The sequence below is a fragment of the Rhinolophus ferrumequinum genome, chromosome 16 (genome assembly GCF_004115265.2).
Source record: "Rhinolophus ferrumequinum isolate MPI-CBG mRhiFer1 chromosome 16, mRhiFer1_v1.p, whole genome shotgun sequence".
NCBI lineage: Eukaryota > Metazoa > Chordata > Mammalia > Chiroptera > Rhinolophidae > Rhinolophus > Rhinolophus ferrumequinum.
This window is the reverse complement of record NC_046299.1, coordinates 29735665-29754651: the sequence shown is the minus strand read 5'-3', so window position 1 is coordinate 29754651 and position 18987 is coordinate 29735665. Positions and strand designations below refer to the sequence as shown.

The 18987-nt window shown below is 42.3% G+C and overlaps 2 protein-coding genes across 7 annotated transcripts in view; both read right to left on the bottom strand.

Moving 5' to 3' along the window:
* Positions 1-18987, bottom strand: part of IDE (insulin degrading enzyme) — a 110743-nt gene that overhangs the window by 85606 nt on the left and 6150 nt on the right. For 2 of the 6 annotated variants that reach the window (XM_033130855.1, XM_033130856.1), the window contains exon 1: positions 13355-13481. The exons of 1 other annotated variant lie outside the window; for it this stretch is intronic. In XM_033130855.1, the coding sequence (XP_032986746.1) occupies positions 13355-13452 (98 nt within the window). In that variant the 5' untranslated portion in view covers positions 13453-13481. Of the gene's footprint in view, positions 1-6709; positions 6817-13354; positions 13526-18987 lie in introns of those variants that run through there. 3 more of the 6 variants (XM_033130858.1, XM_033130857.1, XM_033130860.1) reach the window with 3 other exon arrangements.
* On the bottom strand, positions 437-6826 carry LOC117036164 (UDP-N-acetylglucosamine--peptide N-acetylglucosaminyltransferase 110 kDa subunit). The gene is made up of 2 exons (XM_033130854.1): positions 6710-6826; positions 437-4422 (listed from the first exon to the last, which is right to left on the bottom strand). The coding sequence occupies exon 2, from the start codon at positions 4222-4224 to the stop codon at positions 1084-1086; it is 3141 nt and encodes a 1046-aa protein (XP_032986745.1). The 5' UTR covers positions 4225-4422; positions 6710-6826; the 3' UTR covers positions 437-1083.

Sequence of the window (18987 nt, the reverse complement as noted above, 5' to 3'; positions counted from 1 at the left end):
GTACTGAATTCAGAATCTCATTCCTTAAGCAAGTCGATTATGCATTAGGTTTGTCCCACAAGCCATTCTCTTTTGTGAACAGAAGAAAAGAAAATGAGTTACAGGGCCCATTATGCAAGTCACTGAGTTGCTGGATATTTTTTATTCAGTTCACTACTGCAAGAGAACTTGGATCCTTTGTGACATAAAGCTCCAAAATAAGCAGTATTATCTTCCTCATAAGCTCAACTTGACTGAAACGTTGTTATATTACAAAGGAAACCACAGCTATTTAAAAAATAAAACTGTTAAGAGTATCAACTGAATGCAAATATTGATACGTATCACATGAGTTGTCAAAGAAATATTCTTTATTATATATCACTTCAGAAAACAATTATATAATCAATCTCTACTGCCAGAAATTCAACTATACTAGCATCATGACTCTAATCAATTATAATAGCCTGCCTCTTCTCAGAGCCATAGTATAGTTAGAGAGCAAGGCAAAATTCTTTTTGGAGTTCTAACATAGTTTTTTTTTTTTTTAGGCTCAAGTGGTTTATAAAACCTACAAAAAGACTACAACAGCAAAGACCCTACTAATCTGTAGAGTTTAGAAACTAAAACAAGGAGCAACATTTTAGCTTAAAACCTTATCTAAAGAGAATCATATACATTTCACATGAATAAAAACACCTGAAATCAAACATTTTTTAAAGTTCCAATACCCCAAATATAAAGAAAAATTTTAATTCAAAAGACTCAGTCAATCCATGGAATCAGAAAATGAATGGACAATCTTGATGTCCCTCCGTATTAACTATCCCATGGAAGACCAAGGGAGAGCAGACTTTCCAGACCTATGTATCACCTGCTTGCTGAAAAATCCCATGGCAATTTCTTGTAGAATAGCTGTTTCCCATCTTTCGTGACTCCCCTATCATGCAGGAAGCAAGTTTGGCTGTGCTATTCTATTATTACTTGTCACCCATCTGCAACATGATACGGTACAGATAAGTAAAAAGTACATCATCTAGTTCCCTTTTTTCCAGAAGGTTGAGGCTCAGGTACCGGAGTAATTCTCCTGTGCGTAGTTTTTATTTAGGCTGACTCAGTGACTTCAATGGGCTTAATAATGTGATCAGGTTTGTTGCCAGCAGCGTAATGCTCCCACATCTGTAGATAGAGCTGCTCTAGTTCCATTGTGTATTGTTTGGTATTGAACAGAGGGCTACATAATCTCTGCTTCCAGACTTTGCCACGAATCTTCTTCAGGTATTCCAGATCCGTTCCCAGTTTCACAGCTATGTCTTCATATTCTTGTCTATTTTTAGCAATAAGCTCAAGACAACCTAAACAAGTGAGCTGGGAAGCCGCAACTCGAGAAACAAGAGTCTCTCCTGGCAACGTCACCATGGGTGTCCCTGCCCAGAGGACGTCCATCCCTGTGGTGTGCCCATTACAGAGTGGAGTGTCCAAGCAGACATCAGCCAGCTGGCCTCGCCTGACATGTTCCTCTTTAGGAGCAACAGGTGAAAAAATGATACGGTTCTGGGAAAGGCCCATGTTTTTTGCATACTGTTGAATGTTAGGTTCTCCTGCTGCTGGAAAACACAACAGCCATAGCACACTATTAGGAACCCGCTTCAGAATATTTGCCCACAGCTGCAAGGTAGAAGGGTCAATTTTATATAACTGATTAAAGTTACAGTAGACAATAGCATCTTCCGGTAACCTGTACTGAGATCGTGTGGTTACAATAATGGTACGGGGAACCTCCTCTCCAGTGGCAGCCTTACTGCTGATCTGGGTAGTTGCCAGTCCGTTGCTAATACTGAATCCATTAATTGTTATCTGAATTTGTCCTCTGTTAATCATTTCATTAACTGCTTCTGTAATAGCATTCCCAGGAATAACCGGCATATCAAGAGCTGTATTGCTGCTGTCTGCATTGTCTCCTCCATCAGGACATTTCATCTTGACAATTTTCACATCTGGTAGACTATCAAGAAATGCTTTGAGGTCGATGCCATTCAGAACAATCCGATTGTCATAAATGTGTCCGTTGGACTTAGAATCGATGACTGCCTTTTTCTTCAGATGAGGGAACATGTTAGCATGATCACCGATAAAGAAAGTGTGGGGCATATAAGCCAGCTTCTCCGAATATTGTTCAGCCACTTCAGCTGGTGAAGCTTCCTGATCAGTGATGATATAATCCATGAAAATTGCACCACTAGTCCCAGGGTATCCCAGCCACATTGCCTGAATAGGAGCTGGCCTGAGAGCAAAGAGTTCATTTCGAGCTTGCTTGGTATAACCATTCATATTTATAAGGATGTGTACACCATCCTGATAGATGCGATCAGCTGCTTTTCCATTGCATGGAATCTGAGAAAGATCAATGAAATGATCGGCTTCTGTCATCACCTTCACTCGGAAGTTTGTGCCATCATCTGCGCTCAGGGCATAACAGAATACCTCAAATTTATCATGATTGTGCATGCCTGGGATAGACTGCATAAGGTGAGAAGTAGGATGATTCCCAAAGTCAGCACTCACATAGCCTACACGCAGTCGACCATCACTGAGCTTCAAGTCCTTTGGATGTTCATATGGTGGTTTATGAAGGACATTAATCTTATCCAAGCAGAGGTTCCCATGCCTCTCAGCAATAGCCTTCCTGAAGCCATGAGAAAGAGGATATAGCATACTATGGTGAGGATGCACAGAGGGCAACCTATTCTTCTCTAACTGGTCAGCCACGATACTGACCAATTTCTTCATTCGCTCATCATAGTCTGTCCAATCACAGACAATCTGCAGGCAATGAGCCAAATTACAATAAGCATCAGGAAAATCAGGTTTAAGTTTCAAAGCAGTGCGGTAAGAAGCTATTGCTTCGGGAATGTTCCCTGAATCCTTGTGAATGGAAGCCAGATTGCTATGGGCATCTGCAAATGCAGGATTAATCTGAATGGCACGCGTGTAACACTGCAAGGCCCCTTGAACATCCTGCATCTCCTTTAGCGTGTTCCCCATGTTAGAGTAGGCGTCAGCAAAGGTCGGGCTGATGCGAATAGCCTCCTTATAATGCAGCAGCACTTCCTCCAGTTTGCCCTGCTGTTGCAGTACGCTTGCTAAATTTGAATGGGCAGCAGCAAATTCTGGGAAGACTTCTAATGCTTTACGATACAAGCGAACTGCCTCTTCAATGTTCCCCTGTTCTCGTTTGATATTGGCAAGGTTATTCAGAGAGTCTGCATGAGTGGGACACAGCCGGAGAGCTGTATTGTAACAGTCTTCCGCTTCGCCAACACTGCCCTTCTCTTTGAGAGCATTAGCTAGGTTGCAGTAAGCATCAGGGAAATGTGGCTGCAGTTCAATAGCTCGCCTGTAGGTATCTATTGACAGATCTATCAGGCCTTGCTCATAGTATACACAAGCCAAGTTGCCGTGCACCACTGCGTGATTGGGACTCAAGCTTAAAGCACGAAGGTAAGCTGCCACAGCTCTGTCAAAAATCCGTGCCTCTTTCAAGACATTTCCTAGATTGATATAAGCATCCAGAAAATTGGGATCAAGAGTGACAGCCTTTTCAAAGTGATGAGTTGCAAGCCAAATTTCCCCTTGTGCATTGAAAACACAGCCAAGATTACTCCAAGCTACTGCAAAGTTCGGTTGTGTCTCAATTGCTTTCAAATAACATGCCTTGGCTTCTTCCAAGCGACCCAGGGCTTTGAGCAGATTCCCAAGGTCACTGCGAACACAGTACAAATCAGGATTGTACTGAAGAGCAGAGACATAAGCTTGTACTGCCCCTTCCATGTCACCTGCTGCTACCAGTGCGGCTGCCAGGTTAATATAACCATCGATGAAATCTGGTTTGAGACGCAATGCATGCCGGTAATGCTCAACTGCTTCCTGCAACTGTCCTCTTTCCTTGTACACATTCCCCAAATTTGAATAGGCTTCTGCCAGAAAGGGGTTCTGTTTAATTGCCAGAGTGCTAAAGTGAGCAGATCTGTCCAGCCTTCGACACTGGAAGTGTATAGATGAAAGTAATAAAAGCACACCAGTGTTGTCTGGCTCTTGTCTCCACAGCTGCATGCAGTGTCTCTCAGCTGCCTCAAAATCTCCTGCCTGATATTCCCGATGTGCCAACTCAGCTAACCCTTGGAAGGAAAGCATGCGTTTCGTTGGTTCTGTGCTATCGGCCACGTTGCCCATGGAAGACGCCATCTGGAGCTTCTTCAGGGAGGGCGAGAAGGGGGTGATTGGGTCTTGCTGCCGTCACTACTGGCAAGACTGTTTCTAGAGGTAGTAATGAGAGGGCAGCAGCTGTACCAGTGCTTTGGCAGGCTCAAGTGGCGGCAGTGGGTACAGGCTTCGAGCCTTAAGAATTCTGGTTGGCCAGCTACCTCTCACGATCTTGAAAATCTAGAGTTGTTAAAAAACATAAGGTCTCAGATTCATGGAGGTAGTAGGAATTTCAAAGCTGATCAGGCCCAGCACCCACAACCACATAGTCAAGCTAATGGCAAAACCAAGATTAGACTCCAGCTGAATTAAGCCTTTATATGTAGAGCTCTTTCCCACCACACTGTCCTAGTTCTTAGGTCCCATCCCTTTTCAAACCAACTTAATTCCTATGAGTAACTCAAAACCACCAGAAATCTTGGAAGTACACTCCAACCTATACTTTCTTTATAGTAAGAAACACACTGCTACACTGACATTTAGAGCTTGATAATGGCGAATTGTGAGCAAAAATTGAATTGTGTTTATGACTAGGGCTCCCTACTTCCAGGAGTCTGTGTCTTGGATAAATTTATTCAACAAATACTGAACAACTACTGTGTGCCAGAAACTGTGCTAGGTACCACGGATACCATTATAGGGGACCCTTGCTCCTTCAGATCTCCAGGCCCCAAATACAACTCTACATGTCCTAAAATAAAGTAGCCTATAAAGCTGGATCATCCAATTAACTGAACTGGAACCCATACTACCTACTGGACCTTTCTCTACATGGGAAAATAAAAAAAAGGCAGAACTTAGAACTAGAAGGATACTTTCTTCAAATGAGGAAAGCTGAGGCCAAAAGTTATAAGGGCCTCAGTTTACCTTTTTTAAAAAAATTCTTCATAAGCAACTGCCCTTCTAAATTAAGACCTATCATGAACAAATCTTTATTTTCCAATGCTATCCTCTTCACCTGTACCTTCATATCCATTTTTTTTAGGCTCTTTCTTAGACATTGGTCTCTTCTACTAGCTTCCTTTCAGCCACCACTACCAGTTTCCCTATTTCCCCCACCATGCTTTCACTCAAGCCTGCTCTTTTCCAGCTGCCATCTAATTGCTCCAAATTCAATACCTCATTTTTTCAAAATGACTCCGTGGGACTGCATGAAATTTAGCTTGTGTCCCCTCTTTATTTGCAGGTTACCACTGAAATGGTCTTTGACCTTTTGCAGAGGCCCTACTCTTTTCAAACCTCTTTGGCTGGACACATCTGACCATTCCGCTTCTGATGTCATCTTCTGCCTCTCTAGCCCCCAAGCTCTCCAACTGTTTCCTCCTTCCCCCGAAATGTCAGCATTCCTCCAAGTTTAACCTGGGCCCTCTGCAACTTCACACAGATATTTCCAATATATTCATCCATGTCAATGTCGCCAACCGTCTCTTTACACTCAACTCTCAGATGTAGGAAACCAGCTCAGATCTTTTTATCAAGTTCCACCCACATTTCAAAGGCAACCTGCAGTCTTCCCCTGCCTATCCAACAATCGCTTCAGACTCAATACCACCACCTCACCATTTACCATGTTTATCCCTTCCAAAACTATCTGCTTGTTCTGACTTCCCCATCTCTACCAGAGATGCCAAACTACCTTTAAGAAGGTAGATAATACAATCGCCAGACCCTGAGGTTCTTTAGTGAGCACACCTGAATTCATATTGGCAAAGCCACTTACTAGCTGTGTATCTGAACAAGCTAATCTCTCTGAGCCTCAATCTCCTTTTCTGAAAAAAATAAAATAACCACAATACCACTCTCACAGAATTATTGTGGCCATGAATCAAGGCATTATATGGAACGCTCCTAATACAAAGCAAAACCCACCATAGGCATTCAATAAATATTAGCTGCTAAACCCTTCATGGTTAACATTAGCAACAGCAGCGAGAGCCTCACAGCTGAGTCTACCCAGCCTCTACACAGCTCAGTTTTGTTCTAGCCTCTGGACCCATTTCCTATCCTTAGGCAGAGGAAATTTAAGAAACTCCAATAGTAGTTCAAGACTCATCAACCTAGTTCTAATCTTTTAACTGTACTCTTTCTTGAGCTACCAATCTACAAATTGGGTCATCATTTTGGTTTGCTTTCTGGGTATTTAAGGATTGTTCCATCTTGTCCACTGCCCTGGGAGGCCCTGGTTAAAAGTCAGCTCTGAAATGCCTACACCATTGCCCCTGTGCCCCACCACTGCACCTGACCAATCAGTTCCCCTGTCATGTCTTTAGAAAACCAGCCAGCACCAGGCAGGTCCAACATCTCACTACGCCGGACTTCTTTGCACGGCCTGCAGCTGAAATCTCCCCAACAAGAGCCTTCCTTACCCTGGCGGCCCCTCCTAGTTTAGGCTAATCTTGGCACTAATCTCAAAGTTACGCGAGCCCGAGACCTTAGGCTTTTCTGACTCCTCCATCTCCCCACTTACCCAATCAAAGCAGTTGCATCTTCTTTCACATGTATCTTCTGCAGACACTCTCCTTTCTTTGTTTTTTGCACTACTTCTTTATCCTTCGTCAATCTCTGCCTGCATTTCCAACGTGCTTCCAAAAAACAGCCAGATTAATCATCCAAAAACATAGCTTTCATATGTCACTCTACTGCTCAAAACATATCTGAGGCTCTCTACTTCCTATAGGATAAAATCTCACTTTCCCTTGATTATACTGTGAATTTTATTACTTCTGAGCCTTTGCTAATACCATTCTTTCTATCTAAAATATTCTCTCTTGCCCAGAGAATCGGCATCAACTAAATGGGGATCAAATACAAGGTTTTAAGCATTCCCTAGCAAAGATATACGACTTGGATTTCAAAAAGATCATGCTGCGAGTGGTGACAGGAAGGCTGTAAGCAGAGAAGCGAGTACATAAGCAAGGAAACTGGTTAAGAGACTATGACAGTAATCTGGGTAAAAGGGTGTGATCAGAAAGCCAGGGTGACAGTGAGAAGTGGTCTGAATCTGAATCTATATTCTGACTAGATGAGGGATATAAGAAAAAGAAAGGAGTTAAGGACTCAAAGTTGTTAGCCTAAACAAGCAAAAATGTTAGGTAGAAGTTAGAAAATGGAGGAGGGGGGGAGAGAGGGAGAGGAGAGGAGGAGGGGGAGGGGAGAGGAGAGGGGGAGGGGGGGGAGGAGGAGGAGGAGGAGGAGGAGGAGGAGTGGGAGGCGTCCCACAGTGCCTACAGAAAAAGCTCATAACCAGCTTTGATTACCTGCCTCCAGCCACATATCTGTTTTTACAACAGATGACAAGAGGTGGTCTGGAGCAAGATAAGGACCTGAGTCAAAAGACCCCCACCCATCTTAAGAGGTCACGCCCTCCCATGAAAGAGCATGTACCACCTTTTTCTGCCAAATCAATATGTAACTCCCTCACCCCACCCAGCAAAATATAAGTCCTCCCGACAAGGGCTCTCTCTCTCTCTCTGTCTCTGTCTCTTTCTCTCTCTCTGGCCCTTCAGCACTCTTGCCCTCTCTCTCTCCCTTTCTCTCTCCTTCCTCTCTTTCTCTCTCTCTGTCCCCCACCCCATCTCTGCTAGGCCCCTTCTCTTCCCTGAGGACATATCACTAATAAACCTGCTTGCATATTAATCAGCTTGCTGACCTTCAATTCTTCACTACATCGGCAAGAAGTGAGGCTCCCATAACAGAATAGAGATGTGATTATCTGAGATGGAGGAGAAGACTGTGGGAAGAGCAGGTTTTCAGGGAGAAGATCTGGAGATAGGTTTTGGACGTCATGAGTTCAAGATCTATATTGGACACCCAGGGACAAATATTGAGTAGGAAGCTTATTACCTAAATTTGAAATTCAGTGGAGAGGTTCTGACTAGAAATATACATTTGGGAATTGTCATAACATAGATCAGGTCAGTTTCATAAAGCTTCTGTGATGATGGATATGTTCTATATGTGCACTGCCTCATATGGTAGCCATGAGCCACATGAGACTTGAAATATGGCTAAGGTGACTGAGAAACTGAATTGTTAACTTTAATTTACATTTAAATAAGCACGAGTGGCTCATAGCTAAATATTGAACAAAGCATATATAGATAGTATTTAAAGCAATGTGATTGGATGAGAATCCTACATGAGTGAGTGTAGAGAACATGTCCAAAGATTGGGCAGTGGGGCACACTGACAACATGGGTTATTTGTGATGGGGAAAAAGAATTGAAATAACCCAAATCTCCATCAATAACAGAATAGAAAATAATTAGTGGCATATTCACATAAGACTGCCTCTGTAGTGAATGCATACATCTATGTGACTGAATCTCAAAAAAAAAAAAAAATGTTAAGTGAAAAAAGTAACTTAGAGAAGAAATTTTCCTATAAAGGTCAAAAGCAGACAAAACCAAACAATATACTGTTTAGGAATATATTCAGATTGATAAAACTATAAAGATTAAAGGAATTATTATCCGAATTTAGGATAACATCACCTCTCCAGGGGAGGGAGAAGGTTGCAATTGGGAGGTGATCACAGAGGGCTTCAAAGTTACTGGAAACGTCCTATGTCCTAAACTGGATGGTCGGTACACAGGTGTTCATTTTGTTACTCTTCTTTGTCCTATATATATGCTGGCATGTATAATACTAAATAATTAAAAGAGAAAAATATGTAAGGCAGCACATAGTTAAACGTCAAATGGATGTTTCAAAATCTCTTTAAATCATTAAGTTCGGAAAAAGGAAAGATAACTGTGGCTTGTATGTGGTCTAGAAAGGACAGATTTAGTCATATAAAGAAAAGAGAATTGGGAATGAATAGGTCATGTACAAGAGACAGTAAATTAGTGAGTCTGACTGGAGAAAAGGAAAGTTAGGTTGAAAAGTTAGGCTAGGGCCAGCCTACAAGATGCTTAAATGCTGGGTCAAGAAGTTTGGACTTGATCCAAAAATATGGCAGAACCATTGGTGGTATCTAAGCAAGACAATGGCATGAGGAAAGTGGTATATTAGTAGGATTAATCTGATGATAAAGATTAACTAGTAGGAAGATAGGAGGCTGGAAAAATCAGTTATAAAATTTGTAGATGTGAGATGTCACAGAAGGTGATCATGGCCTAAACTAGGATGGTAATGGAAATCAAGTTTACTCCAAGAAAGTGTCTTGGAAAGTTTACTCCAAGAAATGAACGACTCAAGAGAGTTTGGTCTTGGGAATAGGCAGTGAGGGAAAGAGAGAGAGATTCAAACATTACACCAATTTTTTAAGCTAAACTGAGAAAATAACACCAATGTATGCAAAAGTAAGGCAATCAACAGAGAAAGCTAGTTTTGAAGGAAGATCATTCATTAATTCGGTAAATATGTCAGGCCATATTTACTGACACCGTCCCCTCAAATCCCCTCAGGGAGCAGCTTATGAGTCCCTCTTAAAAAAAAAAAGAACAAAAAAAACCAGTTTTACACATTTTTAATAGGCAAAGAAAAACTATACAGTTCTTTGGGGGGATAGAAGTTTTTATAGCTTTGAACTCTGTAAGAATTTTATAAATCCCACTTTTAAAACAAGAACAAGTAGTGTGATAAAAATACTAAGTTGCTTTTCAAAATAAATTGAAAGAAGCAACAGAACACAAAAGTGATGTTTAATAAAAGGGCAGAGATAAAGAAGTTAGAACTACTGTGTTTCCTCGAAAATAAGACCTAGCCGGACCATCAGCTCTAATGCATCTTTTGGAGCAAAAATTAATATAAGAACCAGTCTTATATTACATTATATTATATTATATTATACCCGGTTTTATTTTAATATAATGTTAATGTTAAAATATTTTAATTAATGTTAAATATTATTTTATTTATTAAATATCAATAATAATATGAAAATATAAAAATATTTATATTAAAATAAGCCCAGGTCTTATATGAATTCTTGCTCCAAAAGACGCATGAGAGCTGATGGTCAGGGTAGGTCTTAGTTTCGGGGAAACACGGTACTACTCACTATTGGACTGAAAGCTCCTTTAGGACAGAATTTATCACGGTCTGCATCCCCACAGTGCTGAGTACAGTGAGTGATCACTACAGAATAGACATTCAAATTATGGCTGACCAGAGAGGAGTGAGGATAGACTGAAGACAAGGCAATTAGTAATGCCCTAATCAAGCCTCCAGAATCCAAAGTACCTAGAAGAATCTACCCCTGTGGAAGAAGAGTGTTTTTAGCCGTATCACCCTGGCTGAAAGGTAGGGTGATCCTCTGGGTATCTGTTTAGGAGATCTAAAATACCAACAGAAAAACAGAAAGGCAACCAAATCTTATGAAAATATACACTTGAACTTCTGCTCCCCACCCTACTCCCAGATGAGATTATCCCCAACCCTTTAAGGTAGATAGGCAGAATGTAACATTTTACAGTGTGTGGACAGGGCTGATGCTAATTAAAAATACTCAAAGGTAGCCTGTCCTTTTAGATTATGAAAAGACATTTTTCTGGTTAAAAGTATTTTAAAAGCCTGAATCTTAATAGTTAGTCCCACCTGGCACACCGCTGTTTCCTAAACCTGTAGAATAGAGAAATGCAAATTAGAGCTGCCTGCACAGTGAGATGAGTGATGCCCAGGTGTTTCAAGTGGTTGCCAGAGACTGAGTTATTACCTCCAGGTTCCCCAATAGTTCAGATAATTCTGCACAGCCCAAACTTATCCAATATGGCTGAACAGAGGATAATAAGGCTGCTTTTCAAATGAACTGATCTTATAAATGCTTTAAGATCATCTTTCCAACAGATTAGAACAGGAAATAAATGCCCTAACACTAGCAAAGGCAGTATAATATAACAGTTAAGAGCTCAGGCTCTGGCACCAGACAGACATGGGTTAAATCCCAGCTCTTTAAATAAATAGCTATGTAACCATCTGTTAACACATTCTTCCTATCATGTACAGTAGGATTGATTTACCTTCCTTAAGATTTGAATATATGGTAGCTTCAGATGTTAAGTACTTTCCTTCCCAAAACAACCGGTACACCCTGATCCTTTTAATTGGACCTGTATTTTCCTTAATAGCCTCAGGCACTAATTTTTAGTGTAGAACTTTCTAGATGGTTGATCTCATCATGCTTTGAAGCTCCTGAATTTCCCTCTCTGAGAGCAACCTTATCTTGAAACTCTGGTTGTTCAATCCATGCCGTGGACTTCATCAATGAAAGTAAAGAGCCAGGGGAGAAAACCATAGAGAAAATCAAATTGTAAGTAGAACATTCAAACCTTTTAGTTTTATAAAACTTAAAATCGATGCTTTCTTTGAAATCACAAATTCTGTACACTGAAGACAATATGGAGCTAAACATAGCCTATTAGCAATGATTTAAGAACAAAAAGTATTCTGACCTGAAGGAGGCCCAGGGAAGCGCCCTGCCTATGCTTACCAACCCCACGTCTCTAAGCTCAGTGATCTTTTTGCATGTTGTAGTGAATTTTTCAGTGCAGTGGAAAACACAAGAGGGAAAACAAGTTCCACAGATTCCTCATTTGCATTAAGCCTTGGTAGAACCATTACTGCCATCATAGAGTTTAGGCAATAAAGTCTAAGTCCCAACCGGTTTCTCTGCCTCAGGCCTCTTTACTCCCTTACATCCTGCACACAGCCACCAAACTCATTTCCTCAACTACCAGTTTCATTTGATCACTCCCTACCTCAAAAATTCTTAATGGCTCCCTACCTCCTATTCACTGGGAATAGCCCAACTAAAATTCAAAGCCCAGGCTAGCATTATCCTACTTTTATAATACAGGTTTTGTTTCCTCCTAATTCCCCCACGGAAATTCTCTAAGGCTCCAACTACACTAATCTGCGGTCTCCCTAACACAGACTAACCTGCACACCTAGGCTGGATTACAACCACCCCTGCCCACCCTCTACCCCTTCAGCCTTTCCTTCAAAGGCCAGCTCAGACCCCTCCTCTATCTCTGCCAGGCCTTGTGCTCCTTGAGCACACGCTGCCCATAATATTGTCCATCTTCTGAGCCCCATCAAACGCATGCTTTTTGGCCGGCTATACTCTCGTGCGTGGCAGCTCAGCCCACTCCAACCAAGCCAAAGTTCCTTGGAAGGCAGGCCACATACTTACACAGACGGTCTATCAAGGTCTATCAAAATGCCCTGCACTTGGTATAAGTCCTAGATACTATTAAAACCAGAGGAGTTCAACTGAGGTATCTAAGTAGGGCAAGATAATACTGCCCCTCTTTGCCAGTTCCTTTGCCCCTTTTTCCCAATTTTATTCACGTAAAGGTATTTATTCGTCGTTCGCTACCAGACTGAACATTTCTAGCATAAACAGAGCAGCTAAGCGCAGAGAGCACGCCTCCGGATGGCAAAAAACGTGCGTCCCAATCTTGGTTTTCGCCACAATCTCTGCCATTGTGGGAAAATCACACAATCTCTCTGGGGACTGGGTTGCCTCAGGTGCTAAACAAGGGAGCTGCTGTGATGGATCCCAAGGTATCCTTTCCCAAATTCCCCCGGACAGGAAACCCAACACTCGTCTACTCGCTAAGGCGGAGGCAGGCAAACTTTTACGGTTCCCAAAGCAGGCATTTCCGTATAGTAGTGGAAACTCAGCCCCTACAAGAAAAAGCGGGGCTGAGAGGAAAGCGGTCTCCCTGAATTCGGGATTCCTTTACCCCAAGGCAAGGGAAAGTCCGCCTCGGATGGCCGGCCCCTCACGAGCAGACTCCCCGGAGAGTGGCGCGGCAGGGCGCGAATCCCAGGAGCGGGCCGGGGTGACTCCGTCCGCGCTCGTGCCCGCGCCTCGCTCTCCCACACTTGTGGCACACGCTCCGTGACCCCAGGTCACAGCCCCGGTCCTCCCTCACCGGCCCGAGGGACGCCGTCCTCTCCCCGGAAGGCCCCTCGCTCCGGCCGGGCGAGCCGCCCTTCTGGGCCCTAAAGCGGCCTTAGCGCGGCAGTCCAGGCCCCAGGCCCGCGGGACCGGAGGCGTGAGGAGCGGCGGCGGCTTTAAGTGCTGAATCACCACTTTGCAACCCGAGCTCCAAACCACTGTGACCCGCGGGCCCTGAGGGCCCGGGCGCTGTGCTCCGCTTACCTAAAGAGGCGCTCTGGGGGCGACAGACGGGCGCCAAGGACCAAGCGGAAGGTGCTGGGGAACCCGGAGTGCAGCAGCCACGCTAGCCGGTACCGCATACCCCAGCGCAGCCGCCGGATTACAGCGAACGAACGCTTCCTTTTTGCGTGGAGAGCCGGCCTGGCCCACTGCGCATGCTCAATTCGCCGCGCCGCCTCCCGAGAATTGCCGAGCGGTCGCCGCTCCGGGTTTTGCTTGGAGCCCGACCGGGCGGGGACGGTGCGGACCACGGGCGTCCCAGGCCTCCGCTAGCGGACGAATGGAGTCCCGTTGGGAAGCTGCGGAAGACCAGCAACCAGGTTTTCTCAGGCGAGGAGGGCACATGTGAGGGCGGCGTTGAGTATCTGGCCGTGTATAGGTGGAGGCTAGGCCACTCACGAATACCGTGAGGGCACGTGGGGCCATACTGGCGGAGGCGCCCCCATTGGCTGTCGCACCCGGCGGTGCAGGTGTTGGAACAAAGTCAGCAGACCAAGCGGCCTCACAGAAAGTGAATCCGCGTTGGTGCGTGGCCCGCGGGCTCCCTCTAGAGGGTGGTCGGACGTGGACAGCGCGGGTAGGAGAGAGGGGAGTACTTAGACAACCCGGGTCCTCCAGGGGGAGGCCGGGATCCTGGGGGAAGTTTCTATCGGGGGAAGCTAGTAGCCCTTCAAAGAGCAAGGTGGATATGGGACAGGCCACAGCAAAACAAGGCTTTCATGGACTTTGAAATCCAGAGTAGAAACTACTATTAAAAACACAAACAAACAAAAAAACTAATACATGTAGTACCACTATTATCAATACACTTTAATCATTATTTGTAAGACAAGATTTTTTTCCCTGATGGCTTCATGGTGTTTTGCATCCAAGAAAAATCCTGATTAATAGCTATTGATCTGATTGTGTACTACTTTATTTTACAGGGGTCTTTAAGGAAGAAAAATGTTAGGAATGGTGACTCCCTAGCTTGAGTGCTTTTAGGTTTCTGATGTGGTAGACAAAAGACTGCAGCCAAAAGCAGTGCTCTGAATCCTTTTATTACTACAAATGGGAGTATGCTTCAAAGGTAGGAGGGATCTTTTTTACAATATCGTTTACAATAAAGGCAAACCTTGGAAGGATGAAAACTGAGGAATTGGAGATGAGAAAGCACTCCTAGTGCAGTGCAAAGTAAAATTCCACCATACTACATTCTAGCCCTCAACCCACATGTATTAGTTTCCAGCAGCTGCCATAACAAATTACCACAAACTTAGTGGCTTAAAACAACAAATTTATTGTCTCAGTTTGGAGGTCAGAAGCCCAAAATCAAGATGTTGGCAGGCCCACAAGCCCTAGAGGATCTTAGGGGAGAATCTTGTTCTTTGCCTCTGCCAGCTACTGGCAGATGCCAACTTTCTTGGCTTGTGGCCCCATCACTCCAATCTCTACCTTCATTTTCTACATTGCCTTCTCTGTGTGTCTTCTTTTATAAAAATATTTGTCATTGGATTGAGGGCATAACCAGGCAATCCAGGAAGATTTTATCTCATCCTTAATTATATCTGCCAAGACTTTTTTTCCAAATAATGTAACACTTACAAACTCCTGGGATTAGGATGTGGACGTTATCTTTTGGGGGCAACCACTCAACCCACTACCCCACCTTTTTTGCCTCCACCCCCACCCTCTACTAACTCCAGTTCACACAGCTGTCACAGCTAATTGATGTTTACAATACTAACTTGTCAGTGCTCTAGCAAATTTCATGCCCTGTTGAAATGGCATTGCCTTTGCAAAACTTTCCCTCATTTCCATTCCTTACATACCCTGTTGGAAGTAACCACTCTCTGATCTGAGCTGCCAGAGTAGTTTGCCACTCTCAAAAGGCATTTATTTGGATCTTAGCCTTCCATACTTGTAAGAAGCAGTAGATTAAGAATGATGTCTCAGTCATTTTTGTATCTCACCTGGCAGCAAGCACAGTGCTCAGTTAATGCTTGTCAAATGCATGTTTGCTAAATTTGATTAAGCCCTGAGATAATAACTACCATTTATAGTAAATACAGAGGAAAAATTAAGTCACACTTTATGGATACAATCAGCAAAGTTTGGAACACTACAGGATAAATGAGCTATTTCTTTGACAAATAAATTGCAAAACAAAAAGGAGAGGAAGGAGAAGCCTGTGGATTAAACGGGACTTAGAATTGACAAGCTATGACAAGCTGTTTATAAATTTTTATATGAAAATGCAAAGGCCGCAGAAGACCCAACCCGACCTGGAACACTTACACTACCAAATATTAAGTTACTGTTAAGCTATAGTAATTGAGATGATGATATAATGGCATAAGGGCAGACGAATAGGCTGTGTTAAACTATTTGTTAGTATCTATTAAAACTGCACATATGCATATGCTATGACCCAGCAATTCCATTTCTAGCTATAGATATCCAACAGAACTAGAATGTTCACAGCAGCACAATTAATAATAGTCCCAAACTGCAAACAACCCAAATGCCCAAAAATGCACTGGAAAAATAAACTGGGGAATATTCATACAATGGAATATTGTACAGCAATGAAAATGAACAAATAAAAATTACACTCACGATATGGATGAATCTCACAAGCATGGTGAAAGCCAGATCCAAAAGAGTATATACTGTCTGAGTGCCTCGTATAAAGTTGAAAACTAAGCAAAACTAATCTATCGTATTAAAACTCAAAGGTTACCCTGGAGGTGGCCGTGACTGAAAGGGAGACTATAGGGGGGCCCTTGGGTGTGTTTATGTGGGTGTGTTCAGTTTTTGAAAAGTGAGCTATATGCTTATGACTTACTGTTATTTTGCAGTACTTCAATAAAATCTTCAAAAAAGATAAACTTCAAAAATGCAAAACAAAAAAAGATAGAGACATAATAACCAAATGAAATGTTTGGTTCTTGTTTGAATCCTGATTTGAACAAACCCATTGTGAAAAAAATATTTATGAGACAATCAGAAAAGTAAGAACACTGACTAGATATTTAATGATATTATTTATGTTGAGTTGGGGGGTATGTTAGTGGCTGTGGCTTTTTAAGGGTCCTTTGAGATACGAAAGGCCGGACAACTAAGTTTGTGAACTTTCCACTGCTTTTTCTTATATAGACTGAAATAATATGATGCTTGGGATTTGGCTCAGAATAATTCAGTGGAGGCTGAGGGAACAGGAGGAAGTATAAGTAAAACAATATTGGCCATGAACTGATAATTATTGAAACTGGATAACGGATGCCTGAGGAATTTATTATACTATTCTCTTTGCTTTTGTATATATTTGTAATTTTCCATGATAAAAAGTTTTATAATGTATGTTAGTTTTAAGTACAGCACTATGGTAATAAAATACGTACCTAAAAGCAACATGAATTTTTAAGAATGTTTATAGATAAATGATTTATTATAAATTTGTTAAAAGTTTTCCTAAATTACTCATACTTGCTAGTCCTTAAAGGTAAGTTTGAGTTACTTTATGGACAGTACTTGAAATCTATAATTCGTATTTTCCACAGTTAAGGCTACTTTTGATTTTGTCCATTCAACAAATATGGGCCCAGGCCTTGCTTTAGATGTTGAGGCTACACCAGAAAAAAAAAGAGCAACCAGCTTTCTATTCTTGTAGGGTTTACACTACAGAGAGAGAAACAAGTAAATTAATACTTATGCAAAATAATTACACGTGATTAAAATAATATTAGGGTAACCAAGGTGGGTTTTCCTACAGTCCAGCTTCACCAAGGGACTTTCCCTCCATCACCACTGCTGCCCCTCTGGGTGGGGGAAGGTGGCAAAGATCTCATCATCTCATCTCAGGGGGCTTATGCATGTCCTGGGCACACATGGAGTGTGTGTGTGCAGGGGACAGTAAAGATGGAAGCTCAGCAAAAGCTCACAACATAGGGTTTGGTGTTTGAGCTGCATAGGCAGCTGTCAGTGGAAAGCCAGCTTCTGTGGCCCTTCTCACAGGCTGACTCTCCCCCAGATCCCCTCCTGGGATTACCCTCCATCAATCCTGTTTTCTTTTTGTTTTTTAATGGCCTTTGACCTCCATTAGTTTCTTCTTCCTATATCACTTTCTCTCCATCCAATGTTCCAGCCAGGAGTTTCTCAACTAGAGTTTGAAAGTTGAGGGGCAGTCAGCTGCTTCTCCTTCTGTTGCTGTCTTGCTTAGGGCTCTTCTCAGGGCCTTCCCTTAAATGTCTAGCTTGAAAGTTACAAACGCTGAATATTATTTTTCCTTTTTGCATTCCTGCTATAAGAACCCTAATTCTCCTAGATGCCTTTGCCTGAGGTATGGCAAAGAAAGAAAAACACGGGGAGTAAAATTGCAACATCATCTTTTGCTATGTGCAGAAAAATAAATGGGGTTTTGTGAGAGAGTTTGGAGGGCTACTTCAGATACAGTGGTGGGAAAAAGTCTCTCTGAGGAAGTGACATTTGAGTTGTGACTTGAAAGGTAAGAGGGAACCAGTTAGAACAAGTGAGGAAAAGACTCTAGACAAAGGAAACATTCATCACAAGAGTCTGGAATAGGAGAGAGTCTGGTATATTCTGGGATCTGACGGAAGGCCAGAAAACATCTCTTTACCTTTCTCTCCCAACTAATCTTTGCCATGGAGACTCTACTATTAACACAGCGAAAACATTAACGAAAATTTAGATTTGGGGAAACTTTATACTTGAGCATTTAGGGATTGTTTTTTTACAGGTTTATGAACAGTTCATGAATTGTTTTTTCCTCAGTCTAAGTACATCAGAGATGCTTACTGTTTGTTCTCTTTGGCATTTATACTCACAGACATACAGAACCTAACATGATTCTGGCAACTATAATAGCTAAATTTGAGTACTCCTCAACTATCCACTAAAGAATTGCATAGGTGTTGTTCAAGAGCCTTAAGATATCATACAAATAAAAATGTTTCTGAAGAGTTTTTTAGGACTTGGAAGAATGCTTAAGTTAAATAAAAATTCAGGATGTAAAACTAATAATTATGATTTCAATTATTAAAAATATACATATAGGCAATTGGAAAGAAGTACATCAAGATAGTAATAAGTAGGTAGTAGAAATCTATTATCCACATATAGGAGTTACAGAAAGAAAGAACAGAAAAATGAGTAAAAATGTTCAATGAATAATTCAAAAATATTTCCCAGAACTGAAGGAAGTGGATTGCCAGACTGAAAGGATTCACCAAATGTTCTCAGCCTGGTAGATGAAAATACATGCACACCAAGGCACATTATTGCAGAATTTCAGCCCAATGAAGGGAAAGAGTAGATTGTTTAAGGTTCCAGAGAGGGGGGGAAAAAGGCCACTTACAAATAATCAGGAATCAGAATGGCTTTGGACATTTCAGCAGCAGGAGAACCTAAAAAACACTGTCTTCAAAATTTGGGGACAAAAATGCTCTTACCCTAATGGTGTCATAAAAGCAGCAGAGTTTCCAGGGCTACTTGCAACTGCACAGTAGGCATCTCAGAAGTAACCCATATGAATCAAAGCGCAAAGGGCTCTCCACACATGTTTTTCTTTCTGTGAAACCTCTGGACCTTTGCACATCCCATGAGAGTGTGCAGGG